This window comes from Cervus canadensis, chromosome 4 (genome assembly GCF_019320065.1).
Source record: "Cervus canadensis isolate Bull #8, Minnesota chromosome 4, ASM1932006v1, whole genome shotgun sequence".
Classification (NCBI taxonomy): Eukaryota; Metazoa; Chordata; class Mammalia; order Artiodactyla; family Cervidae; genus Cervus; species Cervus canadensis.
Window position 1 is genome coordinate 68,820,691 of NC_057389.1, and position 15,743 is coordinate 68,836,433.

Sequence of the window (15,743 nt, forward strand, 5' to 3'; positions counted from 1 at the left end):
AATCCTCTGTATTGTCAAAACACTGAATTTTTCTCTCTGTAAATTATACTTTTAATATGGCAAGGGGCAGGGAGACCACTACACAAAAAGCACACCAGATAAATCTTTAAGAAGAAAGAAAGGTTGGTCCTTGACAGGGAGCACAAGCCTTGGAATTCTGTCCTGAAAACACAGTCTTCCTTGCCTCCCAGAGTGTGTCCAGGAAGGCCAGGTTAGAAAAAGATGAACCTGCCCCTGATAGCTGATGGGCTAGTGGGCAACAGCAGGTGGGACCACCACTGCCTGCTCTCTGCAGAACCTGGGAGCATCAGGGCTCAGCCTATGGAGCTCAAGTTGCCTGCTCAGGCCCTGTTCTTCCTTCCACCCTTCAGGTGGCTCCCAACCAGTCTCCTGTTTCTCCCTGTCCCTGCCCTTCCTTGCAAAGCTTTGGTTCAGGCCAGAAGCAGCTGTGTCATTTGCAGGCCCCAGAACAAAATGAAAATGTGACACCCCTTGTTCAAACATCATTAAGTTCCAGATAGTGTCAGTAGGGCACTGCACCAAGCCTAGACCCTTCTGAGTGTGAGGCCTTGGTGACTGACTGCACAGGTCACACACACAAAGTTGGTCCCAATTCTGGCCCTTTCCTTCGGCTACCTAAGGGATCCACCCAGAGTCCCAGGACGTGAAGTTATGTGCCAGCTTGCCAGGCTGCCCAGTTATCTGTCTTGCCTCCTCTCATCCCTTTCCAGACAAGACCCTCTGCAGACCTGCCCCACATTTCCCCATGCCGAAATCCAGGCCCATCCTGGAATGCCCTCATCCCACCCTACTCCACAGGAAATATCCCCCCACCCCTCCACCCGCAGCAACTTCTCCTCCTCAGGGAAGCTTGCCTCTGTTAAAGAAAAAAGAAAAAAAAATCTCCATGACGTGTGTTGAAGAGTGGTAAGGAAGACTTTATTCAGTGGGGGCTACTGGAATGGGATTTTATGTAAGGGTCAGAGAGTGGCCTCAATTCCAAATACAAGGAAAAGTATATTTCATAGTCAAGGTGCAGGGTGGAGGTCAGTGGATGAAAAATTACTAAGAGGAAAAATCAGGGGGCAGGGGGAACTGGCTAAACGACCGCAGAGAATTCTCAATGAAGGCAAGCCAGAGTGACCAGACATAATGTGGGAGATGGTGGAGGTGGAGGAACCAGATTGGAATATGGAGGGTGTTTAGACATAGAAGATGGGAGACTCTGGCTAACCTAACTTAGCAGGATTCTTGCTAGAACTGGGCTGCACAAGGAAGCACACAGAAAGGCACAGTCAGAAAGCTTGGATGTGCCTGCCCAAAGTTTGGTCAACCTTTATCCCCTCGCCCCACCCCACCACCTGGAGTGATAAGTGAGCCAGCTCTCCTCTGAACTCCCATGGCATTCAAACTTCACCTCTCATAACATATTTCACTTTTTGTTTTTGCTGCATTATTTCATATTTCTTGTTTTTTCTACAAGAAAGAGCACGTTATCTTTTCTGAATCCAATATAGAGGGCTCAGCCTCCACCTACTAGAATGGTGGGTTATTGCCATCTGAATTGTCACTGTGGGGCCTACACCCTCCTTGGGAAAGGTTTCCCTAATACCCACAGCCAACCAGTCTCAAAGAAATCTACTCTCAGTCCCCCAGATGGACTCCCTCTGCCTTCTGCGTGCTCTGCTGACCTCCTCACCACTGTGCAGGTGCCTTTGTTGTCCTCACCTCTGTAATGTTGGCACTCTTCTGGCCCAGTCACTGTTGTGGACCCATATGTGTTGTCTCCTTCCCTCTCCTCTGGAAAGGACCACAGGGGCAAAGGCCTTGACCACCTCAGCTTCCTCCCCGAAGTTGGCACTCAATACATCACTGTGCAGTGAATGGTGGTGCTTGACACAGACCTGGTCGGACCAGGTGGCATGAACGGTGAATGAACGCTTGGCATTTGAGCCTTTGCCACCACCCCCTACCACCTCTAGCTTGAACCCATGCCAGTCAGGGAAGGGGTCTGGTCTCTCTTGACTCCAAAGCCCCCCCAGTGCTTTCTGGGCCAGAACCACAGCAGGCGCTGGGGATGAAAACAGAAGATGTGGCCCACAGCCCAGTGGGAAACAAAGGCGAACTGACCATTCCAACAGAACAGATAGAGCTGGTGGAGAGAAACAGGGGCTGCAGGCATAGGGAGAAAGGAATTGCCTGGATAGGGTGTGAGTTCAGCGAGGGCTTCCCTAAGGAGGGAAAATCTGAGCATCATGGTCGGGGAGTGGCGGGGAGACTGCCTGGAGAACGAGGGCCCAGAGGGCTGTTGGGATTAGGAGGGGTGCCACCATCAGTGATCCTGGAGGCAAGACTGTTGGAAGCCTCAAGTGACAGGCTAAGGGACCCAAGGAGCCACTGGAGGACGCACACTATCGAGTTGAGAACAAGAGGGACCAAAAGAGGGAGTCCAGTGCAGGGAGCTAGTCTCAGTTCTGGAAAGAATCAGCTCTTGGGCCTAGTCTGCTGGGAAAGGGGGTCAGAGGACAGCTGGGGTGCTGAGGGATCCACTGGGGGCAGGATGGAGGGGCTGCCCCAAGGGGTAGCCACTACAGTGGCACCTGTGATCAGCTGGCCCCAGAGCTGCCCAGCCGGCTTGGGGACAGGGAACTGGTTTTCCTGGCAGCGATGAGCTAACAGGAGCCGGTTCCCTCTGTGCCGCCCCAGCTTCAGCTCTCTCGCACCCTCCCCTACGTTTGGGCCTGGCCCTGGTTTCTGGCACAGATGCCAAGTTTTGGTACCGCCCACCCACTCCCTGCTGGCTGTGCTGGCCGGCCCGGCTCCCTAATTGCTGGGTGGGGAGCTCTTCTGCAGAGCTGGGACACCACCAAGTAGACCCCAGCCACCGTGGACCACATGGGTAGCCAGCCTGACCAGCTCCAGCCCATGGGGTGAGCCAGGCTTCAGGCTAGCACTGAACTCTGGAGGGACCTTTGGAGGAACCATTGACCCAGAAAGCTTGATTGGGTGGGGTGTGTACAATGGGTATCAAGGCCTGTGAAGAATAGGCCTGCCTAACCCAGGTGTCCCTACTTTCCCTCCCCAGGCAGAGGGCCTGGCTCAGGGGTGAGCCCAGATAGCTCTCAGCAAGGCCCAGGGGTCTGACCTGGCCACAAGCTCTAGTCAAGCCTGGCCAGGACTAAAAGGGGCTGAGAAGGGTGGGAAAGAATGGAACAGAGGGAGGAGCCCCAACCTAGCCTCCAACCCAGGAGGCCCAAACACACCCCCTTAGACACACCCACCACCCACAGCACATCTCTGCTGAACACACCTGCCACTCACACAGACATAAACACATTATCCCCACAGCAGACAGCACACACACCCCACTCTCCGCCCTAAAAAGGCGGGGCCCACTGGCTCACACTCCACAGCTGTGTCCATACCCCTGCACACCACTCCACCATCAGGGCCCACCTGAGGGGGCTGCCAGGTGTGGCCAGGGAAGGAGCAGAGCACAGCCACAGGGAGCAAACTGGGGGTGTCTGCAGAGATCTGAGGTGGCCCCTGCCCCATCAGGCAGCCTTGGAGGGAGATGTCTGTGTATTGATTCCCCTGCAGCAGGAAGCACATCTCATTCAACCCTGAGCCCCCAGGCCCCAGACAGCCTAATGCAGCACCAGGCAGACAGGAAGTGCTCCATGTGTGGCAGAAGATACACTAATGCATCTGTAAGGACACCAAGCTTCACAGCAAGGGCTGGGGAGATGCCACTTGCATAGCCTGACTGGTTCTGTGCTCTAGGTAACCCACCAGGAGGGAGCAAGGGTCCAGGGAGGATGGGAGTGGGTTTTAGGGGCAAGGACCAGCAAGCCTTGGCTAAGAGCAAGGATCAGGCAATGCAGGGCCAGGTACAGAGGTGCTTCCTCCCAGGATAGAACTTTCCAGAAAACAGATCACACCTCACACTCCTGCTCAAGAATACCCCATGGCCCCATATCCCTATGGGGAAATGTCCGCATTCCCTGCTGCGGTTCTAGTCCTTTATCGAACTTTCTCTGCCTCATTTCCTGCATCTTTCCTGGCTCTCATCCCAATGGAGGGAGGGGTACACCAGCCAGAGAGAAAGGTGGGAGGCAAGTTCTGGGAGGGGCAGACTACTGGAGGCATAAGGCTCTCCAGCAGAAGCTGTCTTAGGCTGGCCCCACATCCAGCCGGGCCTGGGACCTGGGAGCCCAGACTTTTTACCAAGAGGACATTTCATATTCTAGCAATGGCTTGGTTGACTTGTCCCTTTGTTTTCTTGGGTTCCCTGGCATTGTTCCCTATTAAAAGTCTCACTGATGCTAAAGAAAGGAATTTCAGCTCACATGGCAGCTAAGAAACTTTGTGGTGCCAGGGCAAGGATCCCTCCACTCCCGAACGTGCCTGTCCAGCAGCTGCACACAGAGGTGCCGGATACACCCTGCCCACCGATCATGGACATGGCGGAGCTACAGTCCAGGCCAACAGCCCCAACCCGGACCTTCCACAGTCCTCTGCACTCAGGCCAGGGACAGGCCTGACGTTATCACCTAGTAATTCCTCGTAGAAAATGTGATTTTATTCTGGGGAGGCCAAAGTTCCCATCCCAGCCTCCCCTCCTCACGCTGGCCCTTTTTGCCTCACAGGGCTCTTCACTTGCAAACCTCCTTTCCTGGGCCACCCCTACTCCAGGGCTGGGCTCTGCCTGGAGACTCCTCAGCCAGGGGGATCTTGCCCTGGCTCCTCCTGCTACTGACACCCCATCCAGCCCACAGCCCCACTGGATCCCTCCTCTCGGCCAGCCTCTCCATCCCTGGCTGGTCTCAGCAGCTTCCATCCCAGACCAATGTAAGCAAGGAGCTGGCCGTCTCAGGGTGGGCTTGTCCAAGCCATCTTCTGACAGTGCCTCTGCTGTCAGCTTGCTCCGAGGGCCTCAGATCTTGGAGGACTCAAGTCGAGGGCTCCAGGGCTCCGGGGGCTCGCGCAGCGCCCGCAGCTCCTGTTCCAACACCTGGTTGCGGCGATACATGTCCATGTAGCCGCCCTGGATCTCCCGCTGGTAGCGCAGCACCCGCTCCTTTTCCTCCTGCCACGTCCGCCGCTCCTGCTCAAAGCGCAGCGCCTGCTCCTGGCCTCGGAGCCGCTCCTGCAGGAGCTCGGCCCGCAGCTGCTCAGCCCCATCTCTGGCCTCAGCGCCTCCCGCCTCCCCCAGCAGCCCCCTGCTCTTGCAGTCATCGGTCTCACAGCTGCCCGGGGCCTCCTCCCGAGGGGCCTGCTCCTGCAGGCTCCGCACGGCCTCCCGCAGCCGGGCCAGCTCTGCATCCTGGGCCTGGGCCTGTGCCCGGCTGCCCCGAAGTTGTGTCTTCAGGCTGAAGATCTCAGCTAGCTTCTGAGCCAGTTCCGCCTGGGCTTCCCGCAGCTGCTGCTTCAGGAGGCTGATCTCTGCTGTTTTCTGGCACACCTGAAGGGGGACAGGGACGGGCAAGAGCCAAGCCAAGCAGGTTAAGGGGGGGAGCGGTCAGAGGGCAGGCAGAGGATGGCACGACAGCAGTGGGGGCAGGAGTCTCTGAATGCCGGGTCGCTCACCTCCCAGCGGGCTTCCTCCTCTGCTCGGGCACTAGGATCGGCCTCTGGGAGGCTGCCTGGTGGCCGGGGCTCCGGGCCCAGGCCCCGCTGTGCTAGCAGCTCCTTGCGTAGGCGCCGCTGCTCCTGCTGGGCCATGAACAGCTGCAGCTGGAGGTTGCGCTCACTACGCTCGGCCTTCTGGGTCACCTCGTGCAGTCGCTCCAGGTAGAGGCGCTTCAGCTCAGACAGCCACAGCCGCTGGCGCTCTTCCAGCACCTGCCCAGGGGAAAGAGCACTTGCCAGGGCCCAAGATTCACACACCGCCCTGCCACCCCTGGATGCCAACGGCCTGCACTCCCATGGCTGGCCTGCTGCTCCAATTCTCCAGCTGCTTCTGATATCCTGTCTCAATACCACGGGGTCCAGGGTGCAATGCTTTGGGCACACATGTGCCCCAACCCAGGATGTGTCCTCTGGAGGTGAAGTGTCCCTAGCACGCGGCCCTCCCAGGGAGTCTCCCTCCCTCACAGCTTCCTGCAAGGACCACCAATGACATGACATCCCCACCATGTGGGGCGTGGGGAGAGATGCAAACTCATCTCTCTCTTCCTTACCCTCCTATACCCGGAGCCCTGCAGGAGAGCTGGCAGGTGACCCTCTGCCTGCCCTGTACACTAATGCCAGGGGTCAGAACAGGTGGCCAAGGCAACAGCTGCTCTCACCTGTGTGAAGGGACTGGCGCCATCCTCCTCACCCAGGCCCCTCTTGAGTTCCTCACAGGTGTCCGGCAACACAGCCACCATGTCCTCGGCGGCGGGGCAGGAGAATTCGTAGGGGGGCGGTGGTTCAGGCAGGCAGTTCAGCAGAGCCAGTGGCCCAACCTCCTTGGAACCCCGTGAGGCCCGGTCCAGGGAGCCCCCAAGATGGTTAATGTGGCCCAGGGAGGAGCTGAAGGGGCCGGGGCCAGTGCTGGGACTGTGGCCAAAGCTGCCCCCGCTGGAGGAATCGGACAGACTGGGCTCGGGCTCGGGGCCGCCCTCATCCAGGCTGAGGGCGTGCAGCAGCTGGGCACGGGCCTGGGCCTGGCTGGCCCGGGGCCCAGGGCTCAGGGGCGGGTGGCAGGCCAGGGTGTGCAGGCTGCCATTGCTGCGCCACAGCTTCTGGCCCTTGTGGGCCGCCAGGCTCTGCATGGACAGGAAGCCTTTCCCGGTGCCCGAGGCCGGCTTGAATACTGATGGGCGAATGCGACACTGCCAGAAAGAGAGGGCAGGGATGAGGCTCTGGGCTGACTGCTCTCTGGTGCTCCCTCCCGAAGCCCCTGGGAATCCTCTTTGAGAACAGGGGGTACATGTCACCAGGCCAGCCCACAGCAAGACTTCCATGTCCTATCCCAGCCTCGGGGTCTTCAAGGAGGGCCCCCCTCCCTGCCCTGCCACAGTGGGGAGGGGAGGAGCCGAGGCACACCTTGTCAAAACGCCCCCGTTCAGGCAGCGAGGTCTTGCTGAAGTCACCAGCCCGAGGGTGCTCCCGGTAGTAGAAGCTGGCATAGTCGGCAGGCTCATTCCGAGGGGCCCGCTTGGTGGTCTTGCCATCCTTCTTGGGAAGGTGCAGGTAGCTGAGGAGCTCGCGCTGGCCCAAGCCTTTCCGGAGGAGCCCATCAGGCTGCCGGGAGCCCCGAGACCCTGCGAGTGCCGCCCGTAGCTCTTCAGGGGAAAAGTCCTGCCGTTCCAACAGGCTGCCCACGCTGCCCATGGCAATGCCAGCAGGGCCTGGGGCTGTGGCCATGAAGCTTCACCAGGGCACAGGCAGCTGCTTCTGGGGGTTGGGAGGCTCCATCAGGGGCAGGCATGCACGTGCTGCCCAGCTCCCCACCCCAGCCCACCCAGGAGTGGCAGATGTGGGTTCCAGAGAGAATCCGGAACAGGACCCCTAGAGAAAGCAGTAGACGTCCCAAGGCTACCTGTCTAGCGCCCTAGTTCCGACGAGGGGCCAGTGTGTGACTGGGGTCACAGGGGTCCGGGACCTGAAGCAGTAGGATAGGGGCCCCTCCCAGGACTGAGCTGGCAGAATCCATCTCTGACTCTAACTTTGTTCATTCTCCTGCCAGGCACCCAACATGGTGGGTGGGCGGAGGGCACAGGGAACCAAGACCAGTGGCCTCAGAAGCTCCAATCCTTCTTCTTCCCTTGGGAGGGGGGAAAAAACCTCATTCAACCCCTCTTCCTGCAGAGGGTCAGAGTTTTCCCAAGGGAAGCACCTGGCACGGGTGGGGTCAGGGGCTCCAGCGGGACGGATACAAACAGGAAGGGCCCAGGGGAAGGAAGGATGGCAGGAACAATGGCCACAGTTTCCGGAACAGGTGCTCATGTTGGGGCAGTGGTAGGAGGCAGGGAGACGGGGCAGCCAGAGCCCCTGCCAGTCCCTCTAATATGCTGCCACTTCAAAGCCCACCGCCAGGCATCAGGGCCCCATTCCTGACCCAATGTGTGGAACCAATCAGCGTGTGGGCCCTGGCTTCCTCATCTGGACAATGACTATGTCAACTCTTATCACTCATGGATGCTGGGAGGGCTGGCTAAGATTAGAGGATAAAATGCCCAGTCCATGGCCTGGCCCACAGCCAGGGTCAACACAGGCTAGCTGAAGCTGAGCTTAGCTGGTAGACACACTAACACCACCGGCAAGTGCCCGAGTGACGGGGTTATGGGTTACCTCCCACCTGTGCAGGACCACACTGTGACCACACCTGTCCCCAGTGCCCCGCTGGATCCCCTGTGTCCATCCCAGCACTTCGCACACAGTAAGTGCTCAGAAAGGAGCTGCCAAATGAACGAATGCCACCTTCTCTGCCTGTGTGCTACGCTTAGACACAGTCATGTCCGACTCTTTGTGACTCCATGGACTGTAGCCGCCAGGCTCCTTTGTCCAGGGGGATTCTCCAGCAAGAATACTGGAGTGGGCTGCCATGCCCTCCTCCAGGGAATCTTCCCAACCCAGGGATCGTAGCAGGGTCTCCCGCACTGCAGGTGGATTCTTTACCATCTGAGCCACCAGGGAAGCCCAAGACTACTGGAGTGGGTATCCTCTCCAAAGGATCTTCCCGACCCAGGAATCGAACCAGGCTCTCCTGCATTGCAGGTGGATTCTTTACCAGCTGAGCCACCAGAGAAGCCCCCTTCTCTGCCTCCTACCCGCTAGTCCCATTCCTGAACAGACACCCAGCAGGCACGATGCAGCTACAAGTCTGACGTGCCCCGCCCCAACTGCCCCAATCCAATATCCTTCCGGGACACAGACTGCCCCAAACAATGGTTAGGAGGTTCCATCTTCCTCAACCATTTCCAGGTTTTGTGTTTGTAGAAGACAAAGCTCTCAGCGAGGAGGGAGGGAGAGGGGTGGAAGGCACGGCCCTGCTCCTACACCCTGCGATCCTCAACCTTACCTTGGGCAAAAGAAACCTTCCCAAGCTTCCCTTTCCAGTCCCCAGACAGCTCAACCCCTCTGGGGGTGCCACAAGCCACACAGGTTAGGGGAGTCATCTAGATAAGGGATGACAGGTGCTGGGCACCTACAGTGATGCGGCCCTGCGTAGGGGTCTCACAGAGTCCTGGCACATGGTTAACTGTGTTTTTTAGGTAAGGGCAGTGGGGCTCCAAAAGGTGAAGTGGCCTGCCCAAGGTCACAGAGCTGGTCAGAGTGAGGTGCTGGGCTGTGATTACAGTACAATGACTCGAAATGTCTAGTAGGAACCGACAATGTCACCCACAACCCAAGAGTTGGAATCGAAGCATCTTGCCTCCCACTCTGACACCCCTTCACCATGACAAGCCCACCGAGCAAAAGACAAGCCCACTGAACTCCTGTGACTGCTTCCTGGGGAGGTAGACAGCAGAGAATCTGGTCTCCAGTCCACCCTTACATTATCTCTCCATGGGACACCTCCCTTGACCATGCCTCAGTTTCCCCCAAATGGGAAAGACTCTACTTTCTCTGCCTTCCTGTAGGGTTGCCGTTGACAGCCAGCACAGGGATAGGGAGGTGAAAGGGCTCCTGAGCTGCAAGCCTGGTGAGAGCCTGGGGGCAGGGATGGTGGCAGGGGGAGCCAAACAAGCCCACTTCATCCCAAACACACACTGCTTCACGTTCCCCTGGCCACAGCCTCATTTCCTGTCTCAGGGAGCAATAATCAACACCCCATAACCCCCACAGAGGGTCTCAGATCCAGGGGAGAAGCAGTCATGGGCCGAAACACACACACCACGTACATACTGCAGTCCGGTCGGTGCCACCAGCGGCCCAGAAGCTCCTCCGTGAGAGGATACAGTGAGGCTCACAAACACTCAAGGTCATCCACGCAGCACTGAGCACCTTCCACACACAAATACCCAGCTGTCCTTCCTAGCCCCGAGACTGCTAGATGTAGGCAAGTGTGTGTGTGTGTGTGTGTGTGTGTGTGTGTGTGTGGCAAGGAGAGCATGGGATCGGCTTCTCTTCACACTTGAGTTGAGCAATTTGAAATAATTCCGGAGCGACACAGAGGGGCACCAACAGCGCTTCCCTTTGTCTTTATCTAAGGCCCCCACCCTCCCCCCTCCTCTCTCCACCCCTCCTAGATAACTTCTCAAGCTGTATTATTAGCTCCTCCCCCTTGGGCCAAGACCCCTGGCTTTCAGGAGGCTCTACCCTGACCAGGTCTCAATCTGGGGACAGTCCTTTTTCCTAAGACTCCATCCACCTCCCCTGCCTTCCCCACATCCCCCAATACACACATTCCTTCTCGTTGCTTGGAAGCCCAGGGACTGGCCCAGGGCAGCTGTGCAGGAGAGGATGTGGTGGGGGAGGAGAGAGGGAGAGACAGCAAGTGCCTTGCAGCCCCACTGGGGAAAACAGGGCCTCCTCCTCCAAGTGCCTGGGCTTCTCTACCCAGAACTCATGACGTGCCTGGGGCCCAGAGTTCTGCACAGAGCAGAATCTCGCTGCCGCCACCCCACTGCTCTGCCAGCAAGCTTTCAGCTGGTCACGTAGGCCCTATTCTGCACAGGTCCTGGTTGGTCCCAACAGGGTCCTTTTACTCCTGCTTCCACCTTCCCCTCCACCCACTCCAAGATCAGACAGCCTGGACACTGGGAGCATCTCTCTGGACCAATTCTTGGTGGAGACCAGAGAATGGGGCTGGAATAAGGCCCTGGCTGTGAAGTAGAAAAAGACAGGACACTCAGGGAGGCATCCTGGTGTCCCTTAGTGGGTGCTTCGCTGGGTCACCCTGATGCTGGGCCTGGCTCATGCTCACAACACACATGGGAGGGGAAGAGTGTCATCCCCCACTTCCGAGGAGAAAACTGAGGCCCAGGAGGTAAAATAAGGTGCCTAAGGTCATGTTCAGCTGCACAGGAAAAAGTCCATAGGCTCTATACATTTAGAAGCCTGCCATGACCCCATTGTGCCATCTCCTCTGGAGTGCACCCAAAGCACTTGGGTAGGTAGCTCCCAGTCCCACCTCGACTGCCTTTAGCCCCTCGTGAGCCCTGGCCCCAGGGAGGGTCCCACCACCTGCTGGAGGATCAGCTTTGCTGAGGGGAGTGACTGCAGCTGCTGCCCCTGAGGAATGGGACTGGAATGTCCCAGCTCCAAACGAGGGGGCAGTGGGTAAGAGGGGCCCAGGGAGGAGACGGGAGAGGCTGGCATTCCATAGCCCCATTTCAACTCATGAAGAGGCAGAGTCCTGCTGGAGTGATTCTTAGCATCACTAAGTCACTTGCACTCTACAGTTTTTATCAACCCTTTCATCATCTGATCTCCGCGACAGCTTCGTGGAGGCAGGCAAGACAGTAGTTACCCTTACCCCATCCTTCAGCTAGGTAAACTGAGGTCCAAAAAGAAGTGAGCTGCCCATGATTTCACATGGCCAGCAATCCCAACTCCCCAGGCAAGGCCCTCTCTTCTGCCCCAGGTTGTCCCAGCCAGGAGTTACCAGCTGCCCTCCCTGGGTTCACACACTGCTGTGGATTATGTCTGCTCAGCTCCCCACACCTGTTTCTCCCAAGGGTACCTGCAACCAGGTTGGTTTGGATCCCAATCCCCTCAGCCTGGAATACCCACTGCCTGCCCCTGGGTCAGGTAGAAATAGTGGAAACACCGCTGCATGGGCACTGTGAGACCTGGAAGCTGCTAGTTCCATAGTCGCTGGCGTGAGCAGACTGGCCGCTCTCTTTCAGTCTGGCACATACACACCCACACACAGCCAGTCGGCAGGAGAGGAGCCCTGCCCAGGAGGGCTCTGGGAGGAGGCAGATCACCGGTTCCAGGACAGCCTCCTGCCTCTCTCCTTCCCGGGGCCGGCCAGGGAGAGAGCACCACGGCCGCGGGACAGGCCAAGACCCCGGTGCAAGCCAGGAGAGACCCGGTCTGCTCGTGGAGGCGGGAGGGAGGGGATTGCCGCGTCGGAGATGACAGGTCCCGGTCCTTTTTTCCGGACGCAGTCACGGCCCCGATTTCCGCCCGGCTCCAGACGGGCCCTCACTTTGGCCGAAGGTAGTGGCCATACGGGGATGGTGCTCAGGATCTGGGAGCGTCCGCTCTTCACGGGACCCCTGACAGCAGGCTGGCAGCTGCCGTTCATACAGGGCTCATATAGTGGAGAAAGGGGTATCCCGGAGGGGGCAGGAGAAGACAGGAAGCTGTCTCTTGGGGAAGGTGGAGGTTGGTATCTCCATGGAATTTCCTCGCGGAAGGATGTGGCAGAGGCGAGGGCTCCCCCAGAAGTGGGGGAGGTCCCCAAGCTACCTGAGGGTTGGGAGGGGATGTCTCTCCCAGGCTTCTCTCTAAGACTTACCCCAAACGGATGGGCTGTGGGCGCGGAAGTCGAGGTCAGACTCCCGCGCCAAGGGCACCTGCCCCACCCCAGTGGTGGTTCAGGGGTCCCAGGAACTCCTCCAAGGAAAGCGCGTTTTGCATGGGTTACGGAGAGCGTAACCAGTCGCCTGCCCTTTCAGCACAGCTTCCCTGCCCGCGGACGGTCCCCAATCCCGCACCTCGGTGCTTCGGTGTCTGGAAGTAAGGGGTACCTGGGCGCACACCTCACCTTGCCACCCCTGCCCACTTCTCAGACGGGAACCTCGCCCGCGCAGGGCTGCGGGCTTGGCCAAGGTCGCCGGGAAAGCTAGACCTCGGCGGCGGCCAGCCCCACCCCCCGAGGCCAGCCCCGGGCCGCAGCTCCAGCCCTCCGGTGCGCCCTACTCACCATGCTGGCGCCCATCCGCACCCCTCGCGCGCTGCAGCTCCCTTGCGCGCGGATTTGAACCCTTCCTCCAGGGCGCCAGCTCCGGCCGAGACTGCGAACCAGGCTGGAGCGGCCAGGCGGCAGGCGCCGGGAAAACGCGGGCGGGCGGGCTCCGGAGCCGGATTGGCGAGGGAGGGACGCGTTCGGCCGCGCTCGCTAGCCTGCCCCAGAGGCGGAGGGAAAACCCGGCCTGACTCACCGGCGTGCGGCCGACCCACAGCCCGGCCCGGGCCCCCGGATGTGGGGGGCGGGGACGGGGGCCACCCCCCCGCCCACCGCGTGCCAACCTGCGCCCCGCCCGGGCTAGCGACTCCAGCCTAGCCCAGCCCGCCGAGACGTCGCGAGCCGGTGGCGCCCAAGCCCCCTGCCGGTTGCGCACTGTGCGGCGGACGCCCGGACGCGCCGGCTCGGACCCGGGCCGGTCTGCAACCCGAAGTGCGGCCTATGCTCCCAGAGGGCGTCCAGCCCGCCCCGCTCCTCCGCCGCCTCCTCCTGTTCTAGCCTAGCCCGTCCGGCTCGGTTTCCAGAACCCGGCAGCTTCCGAAGAGGCGCATTCCGTCCATCATCTCCCTGATTCTTGCCGCCTCCTCTTAGGTAAGCAGCATTATTCCCTGGCGAGGCTGAGCTAAATAGTACTCCGAGAGGTGTGGAGAGATTTGCCCAAGATCTCGGGCTCCTTAGTAGTTGAATTGGGCGCTATGTTTTTGTGGAGGTTTTTTGGTGCCAAAGACTTATAAGGGGAGCAAATTCAGATGTCTTTAGTTCAGTTCAGTCGCTCAGTCGTGTCGGACTCTTTGTTACCCCATGAACTGCAGCACGCCAGGCTTCCCTGTCCATCACCAACTCCCAGAGCTTACTCAAACTCGTGTCCATCTAGTCGGTGATGCCATCCAACCATCTCATCCTCTGTCGTCCCCTTCTCCTCCCGCCTTCAATTTTTCCCAGCATCAGGGTCTTTTCTAGTGAGTCAGTTCTTCTCAGCCTGTGGCCAAAGTATTGGGAGTTTCATCTTCAGCATCCGTTCTTCCAGTGAATATTCAGGACTTATTTCCTTCAGGATAGACTGGTTGGATCTCCTTGCAGTCCAAGGGACTCTCAAGAGTCTTCTCCAGTAACACAGTTCAGAAGCATCAGTTCTTCGGTGCTCAGCTTTCTTCACCGTCCAACTCTCACATCCATACATGAATACTGGAAAAACCATGGCTTTGACTATACGGATCTTTGTTGGCAAAGTAATGTCTCTGCTTTTTAATATGCTGTCTAGATTGATCATAGCTTTCCTTCCAAGGAGCAAGCATCTTTTAATTTCATGGTTGCAGTCACTGTCTGCAGATGTCTTCAGGGGCCAGACAAATAGTGTGAGTCAGACTGGCAGGTGTAAGACAATAGAAGAGATGGAAACCGAGACAGAGGTGGACACCCAGAGGCATTCAGGTTCAAATATGAAAACAACTCGTCTTCCAAAAAAGGTTATAAATATATAGTGAGGTATGATCCAGCAATTCCGCTCCTAGATATATACTCTGAAGAATTGAAAACAGGAATTCAAACAGACACTAGTGCACGGATGTTTGTAGCAAGACTAGTCACAGTAGCCCAAAGAGGGAAACAACCCACTTGTCCATCGACAGATGAATGGCCACACAGAATGCGGTGTGTCCAGAGATGGAATATTATTCAACCATAAAAGGGCGGTTTGGATGATCCGCCAGTTTTGCTGAACCAGACACTAAAGACTGCATGTGGTATGGTTCCACTTACATGAAGCAGATAAATCCGGCAGAAGGCAGATTAGGTCTAGATGCTGTGGGGAGGGAAGAATGAAGAGTGACTGCTTGATGGTGTAAAATGGACTGATTCCTGCCATATCAGTAAATAAGGATGTCAGCGATTTCAAGGCCTCCGAGAGTGAATTTCTGAGCCCGGAGGGGCCCGAAAGGGAGAACAATGCCTGCGATCCAGCAGCTGTCAGCTGCCATCTTTCCCTATGTCACTCCCAGCAGTGAACAGGGAACTAAGGATGTAAAAAAAAAAACAAGAAGCAAGATGCTGGCCCCAGATAGCTGAGATGTGTATGAAAGGAAAGATTCCAGTGAGCCCAGAGCTTGCATCTTCCTATACATAGAAAAGGGCTAGATTCTTTAACTTGAGATATCTGGTTTTCCTTAATTAACAATAATCTTTGATGTTCAGTCTACCTGCTCCCTTTATTGCAAACTTCTGTATAACCTGACTCCTTCCCCTGCTGCCTCGGAACAGTTCTTTCAAAGTTACTTGAGATGCCGTCCTCTGGGCTTGAAGTCCTAAACATTCCCACCAAATAAAACAACTTTTCACTTTCAGGTTATGACTATATTTTTTAAGTCGACAACAGATGTGGGGTTTCCTTTTGCGATGAGGAAAATGTTTCGGCACCACATAGGAATGGTGGTTGCACGATTTAAAAATGGTTTGTTTTATATGATGTGAATTTTACCTCAATTTAAAATAAGAGAGACATCAGGACTTCCCTGGTGGCACAGTGGATAAGAATCTGCCTGCCAATGCAGGGGACATGAATTCAATCCCTGGTCTGGAAAGATTCCACACTCCACGGAGCAGCTAACCCCCCATACCACAACTACTGAGTCTGTGCTCTAGAGCCCACATGTTAAAACTCCTGAGCCCACGTGCTGCAAGAGCTTGTGTTCCGCTACGAGAGAAGCCACCATAATGAGAAGCCAGCTCACCACAGCTAGAGAGTAGCCCCCGCTCCCCACAATTAAAGAAAGCCCGCTCAAAGCAACGAAGACCCAGTGCAGCCAAAAATAAATAAATAATTAAACAAACAAAAAGACATCATGTTACCCTTGAATCAGATTTGGCCCACAGGCCACCAGTTTGCAACCCCTGTCTT

General features: G+C 57.2%; 1 protein-coding gene across 2 annotated transcripts; it reads right to left on the minus strand.

Moving 5' to 3' along the window:
• Positions 1-913: 913 nt before the first annotated feature.
• N4BP3 (NEDD4 binding protein 3) lies at positions 914-12,947 on the minus strand. 2 transcript variants are annotated; one of them, XM_043465742.1, is made up of 5 exons: positions 12,809-12,947; positions 7,033-7,380; positions 6,291-6,818; positions 5,590-5,844; positions 914-5,464 (listed from the first exon to the last, which is right to left on the minus strand). In XM_043465742.1, the coding sequence occupies exons 2-5, from the start codon at positions 7,351-7,353 to the stop codon at positions 4,937-4,939; spliced, it is 1,632 nt and encodes a 543-aa protein (XP_043321677.1). In that variant the 5' UTR covers positions 7,354-7,380; positions 12,809-12,947; the 3' UTR covers positions 914-4,936. The 2 variants fall into 2 exon arrangements, with proteins under 2 accessions (XP_043321677.1, XP_043321676.1); XM_043465741.1 differs by having other exon boundaries at positions 7,033-7,383.
• Positions 12,948-15,743: the final 2,796 nt, after the last annotated feature.